At 55.3% G+C, this 15,540-nt stretch overlaps 1 protein-coding gene and 1 long non-coding RNA gene across 2 annotated transcripts; one reads left to right on the top strand and one right to left on the bottom strand.

Annotated features, from left to right (window-relative positions):
• Positions 1-1,224: 1,224 nt before the first annotated feature.
• Positions 1,225-13,534, top strand: TBX1 (T-box transcription factor 1). Its single transcript, XM_071762888.1, has 8 exons — positions 1,225-1,486; positions 2,740-3,151; positions 6,523-6,624; positions 7,850-8,021; positions 8,254-8,409; positions 9,760-9,827; positions 10,024-10,124; positions 10,913-13,534. The coding sequence occupies exons 1-8, from the start codon at positions 1,294-1,296 to the stop codon at positions 11,359-11,361; spliced, it is 1,653 nt and encodes a 550-aa protein (XP_071618989.1). The 5' UTR covers positions 1,225-1,293; the 3' UTR covers positions 11,362-13,534.
• Positions 10,261-11,361, bottom strand: LOC139804988 (uncharacterized). The gene is made up of 2 exons (XR_011729630.1): positions 11,188-11,361; positions 10,261-10,643 (listed from the first exon to the last, which is right to left on the bottom strand). It is a non-coding gene; the product is annotated as an uncharacterized lncRNA (long non-coding RNA).
• Positions 13,535-15,540: the final 2,006 nt, after the last annotated feature.

The following is a 15,540-nucleotide window of genomic DNA, read 5'->3' on the forward strand; positions in this document are numbered from 1 at the left end:
CAGCTCTTCGAGGAGTCGGTGCCGGGCGGTGAGTAGCGCCTCAGCCTTGCCGGGGCAGGGAGAAGAATCGGGGCAGCTCACCCTCGGCGGTCGTGTGAGAGTGGCCCCTGGGCCAGGCGCGCGTTACAGGTGCTGCTGACAGAGCGGACTCTCACACCGGGCCGAGAAAAGGCTCACTTGCCTCCCCGCCGCTTGCTTTCCGGTTTTTTCTGCTTTTCTCGGTGAAAAAAATGTGCAAATGCTTGTGGGTGCTTTGGGGGATTGGTGGCTCAGCGCTGGTGGGACCCATCCGGTCCCGGAGAGGCAGCCGGCAGAACCTGCGCCCGCAGCGCTCCCCGAGCCCAGTCCCCGCCTGCTGTGGCGAGTAGGACTGCGAGTCCCCGCAGCCGCCGAGCCCCCGCAGCTGGGCTGGGACAGCCCGCAGCCTCACGGTGGATACCGGCTGGAGGAAGGGAGCAATACCCCCTCTCGGTACGGGACATCCGCAGTGCGAAGCCGGGCTCGGCTCGGCTGGGCTCGGTTCTTCCCTTCCCATCGGCCGGCTCCGGGAGCCGTGATTGACACCGCCGGCCCCTCCGCCCGCCCCGCAGCACATCCCATCCCTCCCCGCCGGCCGCTCGCTGTGCCCGGGAGGCGGGGAAGGGCCTCCCCAGCCCTTTGACACCGTCTCGGCAGGAGTTTCACTTCGCTTTCGCCGCCGCTGCTTCTGCAGGCAAACACCCCCGGCTTCCATGTGACACCTCCCAGCCACTGAATGGGGGAAAGCGCCTATAAGGGAGCCACTTTCCCTACGTGCAGAAGAAAAGGAGGGGACGGGGGGGTAGAAGCAGGAGGTGGTGTTTGGGGGAAAGGAAGAGAGAAAATAAATTAATAAATCGCAGGGAACGAAGTTGGGGGGAGAGAAACCGAGATCCGGGGAAAAAAAATTCGTGGGGTTATTTATTTATTTCCCACTCCCTACCTCCCCGATTACCTCTCGCTGACAGGATTCGATCTGGCCTTTGCGGTGCCCGGCGCTGGCTGCAAAGGGTCCCGGGGAAGTTTTTTTCCCCCCACCACCCTTCCCGGGAGGGGGGAACGCAGAGGGATTGGGTTGTTTTCTGTTGTGTTGTTGTGTTGTTTTATCTTTTTTTATTATTATTTTTAAGCTTCCCTCCCCCCGCCTGGAAGGAGGGGGGTCTCGCTCGCACCTCCCTGGATGGTGCTGTAGAAAGGAGGGGAATAAGGGGGTGGGAGGGGGGGCTCGTAGTGGGAGGCTGCCGCGGCTGCTGCTCCTGCATTGGTGTCTCCCCTATGGACGAAAACAGCCCTCTGTCTCCCAAGGCAAATGCTTTCAGTATCGCCTCTCTGATTTCAGTCGCTGCCGCCGCCGAGCAAGCAGGGAAGGGAGCGCTGGAGGAGCGCAGCGGCGGCCGCAGCGCGCCCGCCCGCCCCGGCTGCCGCTCGCAGAAGATGCACTTCAGCACCGTCACCAGGGACATGGAAGGTGAGCGCCGCGATCGGCCTTTTAGGGCTGTGGGGACGGGATTCCCGGCCACCGCGTTTCGGAGTGTTTACACGCGTCCCGGCCCGGCGGTAGGGCCCGGGGGGAGCGTACGGAGTGCGGCCTGCCTGCGGGCCCTCTCGGAGGTGGCTTTACCATGCCCCCCGGCACACCCGGGCCCCCCACAGCTCTTCCTTGAAGAATAAAGCTCTGCCCGTGTCCTGGTGGCGGCTTGTGACGGCTCCGCCGCCTGTACCCGCGTCTCCACGGAGGTGCTGGAGCATCCTCCCGCAGCGCTGGTAGTGTCCGGGGCAGCGGCGGATTTGGGCTCTTTTCCCGTCGGCTCTGCAGCCCCTGTCCGGCCTGGGGGCCGCGGTGGAAATAAATCAAGAAACCCTCAGGACCTCGAGGAGCCTTTCAGCACCGGAGGGGATCCAAAGGAACCGTCCGTTCCCCGGGGCGGCCTGTCACACGCCGCAGGGCCCTCTCGGGCTGGCGGCCGAGGGCTGCGCGGCTGGGCACGTCTGTGAAGCTCCTCGGCGAGGCCCCGGAGCTTTACTCTAGTCTTTCTCCTGTTCCCCCTCTCTCCCCTGGGGACAGAAAGAAGGGGGCACTACCAAACTAGATCTGTCTTCCCCTGTCAGCTGCGGCCCCGCGGCCCCAGAGAGAGGGATGTTACCTGCAGCACCGTAGCTACACGGAAATAAGAAACGGTTTCTTGGAGTTTCCCCCCTCCTCCTCGCATCTTTTTTTTTTTTTTTTGGGTGGGGGGACGGGACTGGGGGGAAGTTTGCTTTGTCCCACATCGTGTGCGGCGAGGAGGGAGGCTTTCTGCAGAAGATAGCATGGGCGCTGCACCGCTGCAGCTCTTGGCAGATCTCTCGGGTTTGCAAAGGAAAAAAAAAAAAAAAAAAAAAAAAAAGAGGAAAAAAACACCTAAAAAAAAAAAAAAAAAAAAGGAGCCGAGGCAGGCAGCGGGAGCAGCGAGCTCCCCGCCTGCCCCGGGGGGAGCGGGGCTGGGGCCAAGCAAAGCGGAAAGGGGGAGGCGCCCCGCTGGGCTGGGCGCAGGGCAGGAGAGGAGGCGGAGGGCACCCCGCGGAGCCGGCGCGGCGCGGAGGCGGGGGCCGCGCGGAGCGCCGCGGAGCTGGGGGGGAAAGCGGGAGCCGGAACGGAGCCCTGATCGCCTGTTTTTGGAATGATTTCAGCTATCTCCAGCCCCTGGCTCACCCAGCTGTCCCATTTTTGCGATGTTGCAGCTTTCACGGCCAACAGCCTGAGCAGCCTGAACGCCTCCGGGGGGTACCACCTCTCCCCCTCCCCGGGGGACCCGTACGGACAGCATGAGCCACCGCACTACGAGCCCTGCACGGCTCAGCAACACCCGCACCCGCCGCCCCAGCCCCAGCACGGCTACCCCTTCGGCGGGGCGGCGGCGGCGGCCGGGACCAACCCGCCGCCCCCAGGCCCCGAGCCGCCCGAGGGCGCCGGGGGAGCCGCCGCAGGGCCGGCCGCCGTCTCGGGCTGCTCCGCGGGGGCGGCCGCCGCGGCCAAGGCGCCGGTGAAGAAGAACCCGAAGGTGGCCAACGTGAGCGTCCAGCTGGAGATGAAGGCGCTATGGGACGAGTTCAACCAGCTGGGCACCGAGATGATCGTCACTAAGGCCGGCAGGTCAGTGCGGAGCCCCCAGCTCTCAGTCGCTTCCCCCGGCCGCGGGCACCCAGGCGAGCTGGAGCGGGAGAGCAGAATCGCGGGCCCGGCCGGAGGCGATTGAATTAGTCTGGGGGAAAGTCGAGGCTGGGCAAGGGCAAGCTGCCGGGCGGCCCAGCCTGGCGGTTGCCGTCATTTGATCCTAGCGCTTCTCCCGGGGCGAAATCTGCGAGCTGTTTGCGGCCCGAAGGCCTCGGGCGCTGCGGGGAAGAACGCGCGGCCCCGGAGGGCTGGAGGCGAAGGCGTGCGGGGGGCGTCGGGCAGGGCGGCCCGACCCGGCCCGGCCCGGCCCGGCCCGGCTCGGGGAAGCCGCGCCGTGCGCTCAGCCGCCGGGTGTCACTGCAAAGGACGGTGTGCTCCGCCAGAGTCTTCAGCTTTCAGTTATCCCACACGGGACTTAAATCTGTGTTTGTAGGGGACACTGTGCTCCCGGAGAGGACAGCAATGTCATGGGAGAAAGGAAAAGCTAACAAACAAACCCGTGCAGTACCTGTAACTAAATTTTTAGCATGGGAAGATCTTTTCCTTCCGGCCGGGACGCAAAGGGAGGCTAATTATGCATTTTGAAAACTCCTCCAGGACTGTTGCTTTTCCCGACTATCGAGTAGCGATCCTGGCTAAGTCCAGCTCTCCTTTGCTCTTCTCGGTTCTACCGATGGCTCAGTTCGGCGGGCCAGGGCTGGGATCCTGCTCCCGGCCGGGGCACAAAGGAAGCGGCTGATGCGACCGCGTTAGAAACGAACAAAATATGTAGGGGAACGAGGAGCCACAGTTAAGGTTCTTAATTGCTGCATTTAATTGCGATTGCCGGGAAACGCCGTGACCGCGGCGGCTCGGAGAGAGCTGCGGAGATTTCCCCGCGCTGGCTCCGAGCAAACGCTGCCTTTGAGGAGGGCGAGCGCCTTGCTCGGGTTCTGCTTTCTTTCCTTGATTTAAAGGGATTCGGCGGGGCTAAGGAGAGAAAAGAAAACCCAAACAAATTAGTAAATCCCCCGGTGCTTGTTTTCAGTTCGCCCCGGGGAAGGCTGCGGCGGCTGCAGCCCCCTTCGCCGGGGAAGAAAGGCACAGCGCGGCTGGTCGGGCTCCGCTCCGAAAGGGCCCAAAGCAACCGGTGGTGATCGCAGCCATGCCGCTCTCCCTGCAGCCGTTTTGAGGGTTCCGAGGGTTTAAAAAGAAAAAAAATATTTTTATATACGAAGTTGCTTTTTAAAAAATAGCTTGCTTTAAAAAAAAAAAAAAAATTAACGATATGCCCGGTGGAAAAGCAGCTGGCGGAGGGGCGGGCGCTGCTCTGCGGAACCCGGGCGTGATTTCCCGCAGACGGTGCCTACCCCGGCGCCGGGTCGCTCAGCCCGCTGTCTCCGGCCGCGGCCCCCGAGCCCGGCGCCGGGCTCGGCTTTGCTTTCCTTAGCGGAAAAGATTGTTCCGTCTCGAGGCGGAGGCTCTCTGCAAACAGGAGCTCTTCGACGGGGCTTTCTTCTCTCTCCCAGGACAGCGAAAGGACTGCAAATACTGCACTCCAAAAGGTCTCGGAAATGAACTAATTCGATTTGGATTGAGGGCTGTTCCCCCTCCTTTTCGTTTATTTTATGACACCGGCAAATATCCTGACAGGCGGTTAAAAACCAGGAGAAAACGGGGTAAAACGAGTATGAAAAGGCTTAGGAAAGGCACTGCAAAGCCTGTTCTCTCCCAGTGCCTCTGGGCTGGCCCTGCTGTTTGTCTAGGTGGGTCTTATCATCTCGGGTTGTTTGTTTAAAATTAAGTTTTAAAACAAGAAACACCGGAACTGGAGGCTAATGGGGGCTTTTACACTTTTCAAAACACTAATAACAGAGGGGTGATTGGAAACGTCCTCCGGAGTTTGCTAAAGCGTTACAGAGAAGGAGACGCAGTCTCTCGATCCTGATGCCGGCCAATAGTGCCGGGCAAGGGCTGGAGGAGCTGCGGGGCTAGAACCCCGATGCCCCATCGTCCTGGCCGAGCTGAGGGCAGGCAGCCTCCCTTCGGCGCAGAGAGCAGCGGCTCACAACCAAAAAAGCCCCTGGAAGACGCACAGCACGTCCGGCCATACTCCCCGAGTATGTGCCGGGGAGGGCTCTCGATGTCCGGGTTTGATCAGGTTGTTTTTTTCATGGCTTGTTGGGAGTTTGGTTTTTCAACGGCCGCAAACTGTCTCCACGAAATTCCTCCCGCCATCGCCCACTTGATTTCCAAGTCGGGAAAAAAAAATATATCGAACAAAACTGAAGCCGTAACGAGTCCGACGCGAGGCGCATCTTCGGCGTGTACCGCCGGGGATCCCCGGGCCGGGACCTGTCCCCGAGGTCTGCAGAGGAAGGGAGGGACGGGGGCTCTGGCAACCTCTTCCCGATCCACAGCCCCTCGAAGGAATCGTGCCCTCCCGCGCCCCCTACTTAGCCTGGGGTCCCAGAGGGTCTGCAAGGAGCAGAGCAGCCCGGGAGTGGGGGGGAGGCGACCTGCCCGGTCCGGTAATCACAGGCGCCTTCGCACTCTCCTTTAGCTCTGCAAATTGCGGGGACCAGAAGCCCCACCATGCTCTGGCAAGGAAGTGGAGCCAGGGGGGGATTCACTCAGATGTCCCCGTTGCTCTCTAGTCCCTGCCCGCCGGGGGCTGCGTTTTGCCCTTCATGCTGCGGGAGGTCTCCTGCCGGCCCCAAAGACCACGCTGCAGCTGGAACTGCTGTTTTAAAACGGACGCAGAAATCGGGGGGCAGAAGCTGCGTAAACGGGAACTCTGTTCCCTCGCGTCGCCCGCTGGAGGTTCTAGACGTGTCCCCCTGGGCTGCCTGAACTTCCCGGAGCTCTGCCCGCTGCTCGGGTGTGGGTCCGGAGACAGGGTTAATGCTTTGCATCTCCCTCAAATCAGGTCAGTTGGAAAGATGGGGAAACCACGGGGAGGAAATAGTTTTCATTTGTGTCTCCCTCAGCCCCTGCGAACAACCCCGGCGGAGCATTTTGTGTGACAGCCATAAGCGGCCCCTGAGTCAGTGGAGAGGCAGGGTCGTCCATCGCTGCCCCGGCTCGTCCTTTGAGATGCTGCCGGGGGACACGATAGTCCCTCTGCTCACTCTGCCCTGCTGCATCTGCCTTTTCCTCTCGCTCTGAACGGTGGTTCCTGCGAAGGAACTTGAAATCGCAACAGGGCGGACGCCGGGGCAGCTGAAGGAGAAGGGCCGGGAGGGCTGCGGAGGTCCTGCACCCGTCCCTGGGCACCCTTGAGTCGGGGAGGGCACAGATACCCGTGCCGGCCCCTCGGGGCTCCCCGCTGCCCATCAACTCAGCTCTCCTCTCCCTTCTCTCTCTGCCAGGCGCATGTTCCCCACCTTCCAGGTGAAGATATTCGGGATGGATCCCATGGCTGACTACATGCTCCTTATGGATTTCGTCCCCGTGGACGACAAGCGATACCGGCAAGTAACACTCTCGGTGCCCAGAGCTGTAGGTGCCGTCGGGTCGGTGCCAGACTAGGAGAGGATGTGGGATGCAGCTGCCTTGGGGTCCATCTCACACCGTTGCAAGGAGTTTGGGGCTGGGTGTGGGGCCTGCAGGGCACCCCTTGGCTTTTGCACAAGGCAAGTGGGCATGGGGTGGGCAGAAGCACAGATTTCTGTGGGGCAGCAGGGCAGGAGCTGACTTGTCCTGTCCAGAAAAGCCCCCTCCATCCCACTGCTCTCCATCTCTGCCCAGTGAGTGCTTGTTCCTTGTAATAAGATTCTCCCCCCACAAGTAATCCTCGAGTGCCATAGCCTCTCAGCTGGGGCAGGTGGCCTGTCCTTGCCAGCCCTGCTGGCATCCCGGGACTCTGTCAGACCTGCCACGGAGCCCAGTGGGTGCTTGGGTGAAGAGAGCAGGTTTTGTACTCTGGAAAGACACCGGCAATCTGAGCCACAAAACCCTGCCCTTGTTTCCAGCAGCAGCATAGGAAGGCGTTGGAAACCAGTGACTTGCAAGGCAGTGATGTGGTCTGGTCTGCAACCCCTTTAATTTCAAGACAGTGAAAGGCACATTATGTGTTTAGCTTCAGATCAGGACGCTGAGCAGGCAGCCTGCGTAGGAATCGCCAGGGTCCAATATATAAATATTTAGACAGATATCCAAATTCTCAGGGCGTCCTAGAAATGTTTGCTTGTCAAGGGAAGTGGGATATATAACATCCAATTGAGTATATCTTTAAAAAGTAATGTTTCTGCTCAAGTCCAACGGTGTCTAATTCCCCCTGTGCAAACACTGGCTTTTAAAGTAAACACATGTATAGAAGATTGGTTTATCTGTTTTAAATGTTACTGGTGAATATGCAATTTGAAAGAATGAAATAAGACTGCTAAACTCTGGACCTGTTATTGATCTATACCTAAATTTCCACTCTTCACTTTTTTTTTTCCTTTTTTTTTTTTTTTTTTTTTTTTTTTTAGGGAAATGGGTGGGTTTTGTGGCTTCTCTGCCAAACCTGCACAGGTAGCCGTAAGCTTCCTCCACCTGTAGATTTCTCTTCCACCAGTTCCTTTGGCTACCTGATAAAATATTACTTGCCCCCCATAACAAACAGACATTCCCTTCCATGCCATAGGAAGTGGGAGCGATGGGGGAGGCAGCGCTTTCCCCTGGGCTGTGGCTGAGGGTGCCTTCCCCCCGCAGGTACGCCTTCCACAGCTCCTCCTGGCTGGTGGCCGGCAAAGCTGACCCCGCCACCCCCGGGAGGGTGCACTATCACCCGGACTCCCCGGCAAAAGGGGCGCAATGGATGAAGCAGATCGTTTCCTTCGATAAGCTAAAACTGACCAACAATTTGCTGGATGACAACGGGCATGTAAGTGTTCCCGGGGGAAGGTGTCAAATGCGGGGCTGCAAGGGGGGAACTCACATCGCAGTGATCCCTGTGGTGTGCCCCTGCCTGCCCCCTCCCCAGGAGCTTCGCGCCCCCGTCCTGCCCAACCCCGTGGCTGCCCCGGGCGGGGGGAGCTGTCAGGGCCGGGGGCTGCGCTTTCCTTTCTTGCTCTTCCTGGATCAGTTATTTTCTCCTTGCTCGTTTTATCATTCAGATCATTTTGAACTCCATGCACAGATACCAGCCGCGTTTTCACGTGGTCTACGTGGACCCCCGGAAAGACAGCGAGAAGTACGCGGAGGAGAACTTCAAAACCTTCGTCTTCGAGGAGACGCGCTTCACAGCCGTGACTGCCTACCAGAACCATCGGGTGAGACTGCAGAGGGACCCGGGGCAACGAAAAATGGGGGTTGGGGTCGTCCAGGAGCTATCATGGGTGCGCCCGGCGCTGACTCGACGCCTTCGCCCGCCTGCGGGTGTCCGGTGGGGGCATCTGGAGGTATTCCCGCCTCCTCCTCATCTGTTAAACCCATTCCGGGGCAGCGCAAGGAACCCCATAGCCAGGGAACTGCGCAGAGCTGCATCGCTACACGCTGGGGAAGCGACGTGAGCTCCAGCCCCTTCGCCCGCTTCCCCCCGCCCGGGGGACCTCATTACCTATGTAAACCCGAGACTGGGGCTGGTTGGGAAACTACAGGCGTCCCGCTGCGAAATGTCACTCACAATTTGTTTGGATAAATCTGCAATTTTACTTTTCTTTAGCTCATAGCGGTCTGTTCCTCCCCAGAATACAATTGTTAAAAAAACGAAACAAAACAATCCACCCTCTCTAATCTGATGCGGATTTTTGAGCAGCATCTAATTTAATTGCTTCTTTAAATCGCATCAGTGTAATGTAAGGCGCAGGAATCCCAGGCGGGAGTGCAAATTCAATTTCATAGCGGGGGTTCTTCTCCACACCGCCTCGCTCTGTGCTGATGCCGCAGCCCTCGCCGGGGCTCGATCGCGGGGCTGTCCCCGAGCAGGCGGTGGCGGTGCAGCCACCCTGTGCAGCGGCTTCGAGCAAAGCGATCCGGGGACCCCCTCGGGATGCTGCGGCCAGACTGACACCCTGGTCGGGAGAGAAAGCGGGGCCGGAGCAAAGCTGTGCCTTTAAGGGGCTCCGGAGTCCCTCCCCGGCTGGCATTTTCCTGATGGCTCCGGACAGCTGCTCTTTCTCTCCTGCTTTCTATCAGTTTGACCTCTAAGGCTGGAACTGTCACTGAGGGGCTTAAAGTTTGTTTTTCAACCCATTCCGGAAACTCACAATCACATACTTTATCCGTGGATTTGCTTAAATATAGAAAATGTCCTGCCTTCTCCCCGGCGAATTAAATAAATACCAAAGTATGATATATCCAGTGATTTGTCTTAGCTGCTCCGGTGGTGACCCATATAATGTGGCATTTTCTTACAAGTGCATTTACACAGCTTTTGCAGCCAACTCAGGCTGCCTCTCCCTTCGCCTTGAACTCCTATTAGACAGCCCACGTTTCCTAGCAGAGGGAAAGCTCATGCTTGTGCTCTGTAGCAGAATGCCCCAGCTCCACCAGCCACCTGGGCCCTCTCTGTTGCACCAGGCACTGCTGACTCCCAGCCCCTGCTCAGGGTCGTGCTCGCTGTCTGACCGGGGAGCCCCGTGTCAGTCCCTGCTGAGACATTTCCCTACTTCCCCTTACAGATCACACAACTGAAGATTGCCAGCAACCCTTTTGCCAAGGGATTCAGAGACTGTGACCCTGAGGACTGGTAAGGCTGTGTCTTTATTGAACTACACCCCATTCTCACCTCCACTCTCACGTGCATATTTGCACAAGGCTTGCATAGAGTTTGGGGTACACTGGGCCAAGCCCCATTTGCCAGCTGCAGCTCACAGCAGCAATGTTCCAGGTGCTCATTCTGTTATACCACAGGCTCTGTATCACTTCTGCCCTTTTTCTTCCAGGCCCAGAAATCACAGGCCAGGGGCCCTTCCTCTCATGAGTGCTTTTGCTAGATCCCGGAATCCAGTGTCTTCCCCAGCCCATCAGAACGGGACAGAGAAAGGTGAGAGCCCCAGACAGCCAGGCCAGCCTGTCACCTTGGACCTGCTGTCCTGCACAGGATCTCATGCATGCTTGGGGCTAGCTTTGCCCACCATGCTTGTGCATGGCCACTGCAATGGGCATGGCTCCATTGCTAATGAGCTTGTGTTACCAGCTATTTTTTAATCAAAAATAGCCACCTTCATAGTCTTATTCACTCTTTCTTGGTCTAAACCACTTGCTGTTGTTGTGCTTAAGCAACTTCGGTGCTTTAAAAAACGCTGCCTTCTTCCTTTAGTGTCACATTTTCGATTTTTCAGCTACAAGTTCAGTTTTTCAGTCAGGGTTGCAGCAAGGGCCGCTGGCTCCTCCTCGCATTGCCCTTTTAATGCAGCCCGGCAGCACGTTCAGGGCCGACTCACTCCCATTCAGGAGCTGCAGTCAGGTTGAACAGCACCTCGGCCCATTGACTCCTTTTCCATTACGCAGAGCAAACAACTGCAAAGACAACCGAAGGCCTTTCTTCCAACACACTCCGGGCCTGCAAAATAAAGGGAAGTCTGTATTTGTTTAGTGTTACACAATTGCAAAAATTTCAGGCGTGTACCGGCTTGTCAGTCAATTCAGCTGCATTTATCAGTCGCAAGGTCCTGTCCCACAAGCCCCGGTTCCTGCTGCACGCCGCCGCGCTCTTCACTCGCCAGCCTGGCTTTTCTCTTGGCGCACCGCTTTGTTTTAGTTGTTCGAATTAATTATTTAAAGCCTGGCCCGTGGGGGGGCGGCGGTGCTGACGCTGTGTGCCCCCCGCAGATGCTGCCGAGACCCGGCGGGAGTACGAGCGGGAGGCGGCCGGGGGGACTCCGCTGCACGCCGAGGCCGCGCACCAGCAGCTCATGTCCCGCGTGCTCAGCCCCGCGCTGCCGGGCGCCGGCGGCGGAGGCCTCGTGCCCTTGGGCGGCGCGGGCGGAGGCCGTCCCAGCCCGCCCCACCACGAACTGCGCCTGGAGCCCGCCGCCTCGGAGCCCCTCCACCACCACCCTTACAAGTACCCGCCGGCGGCGGCCGCCGCCGCCTACGACCACTACCTGGGGGCGAAGAGCCGGCCCGCCCCGTACCCCCTCCCCAGCATCCGCGGGCACAGCTATCACCACCACCACCATCATCACCACATGAACGCCGCGGCCGCGGCGGCGGCGGCAGCAGCCAACATGTACTCCTCGGCCGGCGCGCCCGCCACCTACGACTACGGGCCCAGATAACGGAGCCGCGCGCGCCCCGCGGGGCCGCCGACGGCGCGAGGGACTGCAGCTGCCGCGCGTGCCGCGACCGTTACCGCCCTCCTCCCCTCTTCCCGCCTTTCCCTCTCTTCCCGCCTTACGAATGAGCTGATTGGCCAGCTTGACCTGATCGACAGCCGGAGAGCCCAATCGCAGGAAGCCGCGCGCTCCGTCACGCTCCCCACCCTCCAGAGGGCCCTCAGAGCGGGCGGCGGAGACCTGAGGCGAGGGGCCGGGGGGTGCTGGGCGATGATCGTCGCGGTGTGACCCGCAGCTGCACTTTGATAAATGAAGCCATATGTCGTTATCTCCTTTCTCCCTACCCCCGTGCCTCCGGTCCTGCGGATGCCTCACGAGTGAGCCGGGCACTGGGGATAGCCGGGCCACTGGGGAGCGGTGGGAGGACGGGGTGGCGGCAGAGTGAGGTAATTTGCCCACTTTTCACTCGTCCGCCGGGTCTTCTGGTGGAGATTTAGTGTTTCCACCAATTTTGGCGGTGCCGTGGGTGTTTTCCACCCCCATGGGACGTGTAACGTTAGGACCGGGCAGGGTGGGCTGCGGGACTGGCCGTGAGCGCTACCGGACACCAGCGGTAGGCCCCGGGGATGGAGTGGAATTGCGCACATATCGATGTAAGCCTTTGTTTTACCTCGGGGACGCTTGGCCTCGTTCACAGTTGGCTCAGGTTGTTCTTTGAGAAGACTTTCAGAGGAAGCAGAGTTCAGCTTAAGGGAACACTTTGAATCTTCGCAGTCAGAACTGATTGCTTCTCCCCCAGTCCTGACCTGCTTGTGAGTTTTGGGGTTTATTGAGGCAACTTAATCACAACAGCATTTGCCAGAGCTGTTGGAAATAGCCTATGGCCAAAAGCACAGGCACATACAGCTTGTTGTGTTCACAACAATGGATGCTAAGGTTTAAAAACCACCCTGGGGGGAGTAGAGGGAGAAGGTAACCTGCAAGGTTAAGGTTGTGTATTCTCAGCAATAGTTAGTAAACTGGCAGCTTCCCAGGCAGCCTCACAGTTCTGCCTTCCTATATCCTTTCCCGAGCTCTTTATGCTCTCCTGTTGAGAGGTGCCTTTTAGAGGAACTTCAGGGTTTTTCCCCCAGAATGCTTCACCCCTTATATTTGACTGACCCAAACTGCAGTAGTCCCAAAGCACCTATTCTGCACCTACCTGCTTGCCGCATCCTCTCTCTTAGAGTGGGTAAGTACTTTTTTTTTTTTTTTTTTTCCTTTAGAATGGGCCTGTTCATCACAGCTTTTTCAGTGATGTGTTTTGAATAGTTAGCTTGTGGGTTTTGTCAGATGGTCACAAAGCGTCAGTCCCTTTGTGTTCAGAGAAGGTATTGAACAGCTCCTCAGCTGTGTTGGTATACAGTATTATGAACACTTTTCTGATTCTTCCATGTGACTATGAAAAGAAGGGAGTTATATTTTTTTAAAGTCCTCTATTCATCCATGTTTGTGTATTTTCACTACAAAACTTTAAAAACCTTTAAAACCTTTTAAAGCATAATCCTTCCCTTAAGCAGGTGGCAGTGTTAATAGCAAAGTTTATTCCGTCGCTGGCAGTGGGCTTTGGGCTTCCAAGACTTTTTGGAAGGGTTTAAGAAGGGATACAGGCAACATGAATATTTTATGTAATTTGGTTTTCTGTTATAAAAAAATATATCTGAATCCATGAAAAAGACTTGTTCAAGAAATATGTATTTTATTTGACATTTGCAGTGAATTGTGAGATTCTTAGTGTCTGACTAAATCATAATGTTCTCAGAAAGGTTGATGTAAAATAGCTTTGTGCTTATTATTAGTCAGTGAAAAATGGCTCTCAGATGTGCTCTGTTGCTTTGCCGCTGTTATTTCAGAGTTTTCAGTATGATTTGTTATCTGTAAACTGATTAGTGCCAAAGCTTTGGTCAAATGTTTAATGAAGTTGTTATATTTATTATTTCTTTCAAAGATTATGCAAACACTTTTTTTTCTTGATAGTTGAAGCGTAGGAAAAAAGTGAAGACAACCAAAGAATCATATCTGCAAAGTGTAGATACATGTAGATATTTGTAGATACATGTAGATAATCTTATTTCATTTTAATTGAAAAGACATTGGACAGTCACATTTATAAATGTTTTTCCTTTTCTTTCTTTCATCTCTTGTTTACTTGTGTGTATTTGTCAGTTCGTCTGCTCTGAAGTTTAAATCTTCCCTACAACACAAAATGACTTAAATACAGAGGAATACTAAAGTGTAATTATTTAGTATAATTAGTTTAGTGTAATTATTTATTATATAAAGCAAACAGGTAATCTTCACAGGCTGTTGCTCTCTCACTTCTCACTCCCTGGCTGCTGGAGCTGCCCCTGTTAGGCAAGGTCTCATTCTGCAAGAGCTTGCAGGGTTGGGGTCCCAGGTTGAAATGGATTCAGTACACTGTGTGGATTGATAACCCCGTGCTTGCCTTAAAGACACAGAGTGAGTGCTGCAGGAAGTGTCTCTGGCTCCCAGTGCAGAGTGGCCACACACCTTTTTGGTCATACTTTGCTGCATAAGAGCTGAGACGACTGCATGAAGCAAGACACCAAGACTAAACTGTTCTTATAGAAAATGGCTCAAGATCCTTGCACAGATTGTAGGAATTCTAATTTATCTCCATTAGAAGAAGGAAAAATCACAGAACTTCAACCTATGGCTGTGGGCCCTCAGAATCACTAGTTTATCCTCTGTGCTAGCAGAACCACCTCATAAGTCCTGTGTCTGAATGGGAAAGAGAGACTATGCAGCTGTATCAAGACTCCAGTTTTAACTGTGAAAATAGTATTTCTAACCTGGCTTTTAGGCCATTAACATGCCAGGTGCTTACATATGTTATTATTAAGTATGTCAGTAGTCCATTTCATGTTGTATTTTAGCCCTTAAAATCAAGTTCCACTGGGGCTTGGACAAGTGTTTCCACCTGATGTAGCAATGCCTAGCTCACTGGCTGGGAGCATTCCAGGTACTGAAAACAAGCAGTGTTATTTTTTTATTAGAACAAAAGGTCCACTTCAAACAAACAAAAACCCCATAACACTGCACATTGAGTGGTAGGAACCTTTTGAAAGTCACAGAAAAGCTGTAACATGTCAATTATATGTTACCTGTCAGCCAGTTAGTCAAGGTATATCATTTACTGCCATGCCTTATCTATATGTATTGCAGTTTCATTTGAAAAATGACTTAGTATGATTTGATTACATATATATTTAAGCTTCACACAGTACGTGCCGTCACCAAGGCCCATGGTGTGCAGTCAGAAGGAAGGCTGCAAAATTTCCAGACAATGATTCCACTTGTGGTTGCCTCAAGTCACTCATAACACTGGGTATTTAAAAGCTGCTGGTAAAACAGGCCCAAGCACAGAGGTTACAAGCACCCTTTGTCTCTTCCAAACGGGGCTAGTGAATAAATTAGCCATGTGGCTTCATTTTCCAGAGGTACAGGCTGAATTTACTGATTGCTACAAAGGTCTGAAAACCACACCACTTACCTCAGTGGTTAAATATAGGACTAGGCACCTACAGGTGAAACAAGGGAGGGCTTTGCTTGACCACTCACTTAAAAAAAACTTGGGAATAGCTCAGGTTTTTGAAAAATGTTTTTTTTAGTGGTGGTGTTGGTGTTTTTTCCCTCTTAATGGATGTGACTAAATTCAGTGTAGGATAGGAATGAGAGTTGTGTGCTTGCAGCATTCATACACACCATTTCCACACTTCACGATGTTCTTTTTAATCTTTCCTCCTGTTCAGGGAGCTGGGAAGGTGCCTCTCAGCATGCTGGGGCGTTGCCATCTCTTCACTCTCAAGCACGCGTACACACAGCCATTACCAGGGAAGCAAGTACTCTGGTTTCCTTCTGCTACAGAAGGGCTGCAGTGTGGAGAATGACCCAAGGGCTGCAGCAAACATAAAAAAGGTGTTTTGCAGGCACCGCAACATATTGTGAGTCTCCCATGAGCTGGGGGCTTCCTAGTGCATTCCTATAAGGAGCCATGGCTAGTAAGGCTGCACGGTTCAGGGCCACCTCAGCTTCTGTGCTGTCCTCCATGCAGATCTCACTGTCTCCAGCAAGTGGGTTTCAGCTTGTGATGCCTGTATCCCTGGCCAAGGGGGTAGTTAC

Source organism: Heliangelus exortis, chromosome 19, assembly GCF_036169615.1.
Source record: "Heliangelus exortis chromosome 19, bHelExo1.hap1, whole genome shotgun sequence".
NCBI classification, from domain to species: Eukaryota; Metazoa; Chordata; class Aves; order Apodiformes; family Trochilidae; genus Heliangelus; species Heliangelus exortis.

Excerpts from the sequence above, each read along its gene's own strand:
- TBX1 (XM_071762888.1), top strand. The coding sequence starts at position 1,294 with ATGGACGAAAACAGCCCTCTGTCTCCCAAGGCAAATGCTTTCAGTATC. Across the intron at positions 6,625-7,849 it reads GTGGACGACAAGCGATACCG|GTACGCCTTCCACAGCTCCT; the intron begins GCAAGTAACACT and ends TTCCCCCCGCAG. Across the intron at positions 10,125-10,912 it reads TCAGAACGGGACAGAGAAAG|ATGCTGCCGAGACCCGGCGG; the intron begins GTGAGAGCCCCA and ends TGCCCCCCGCAG.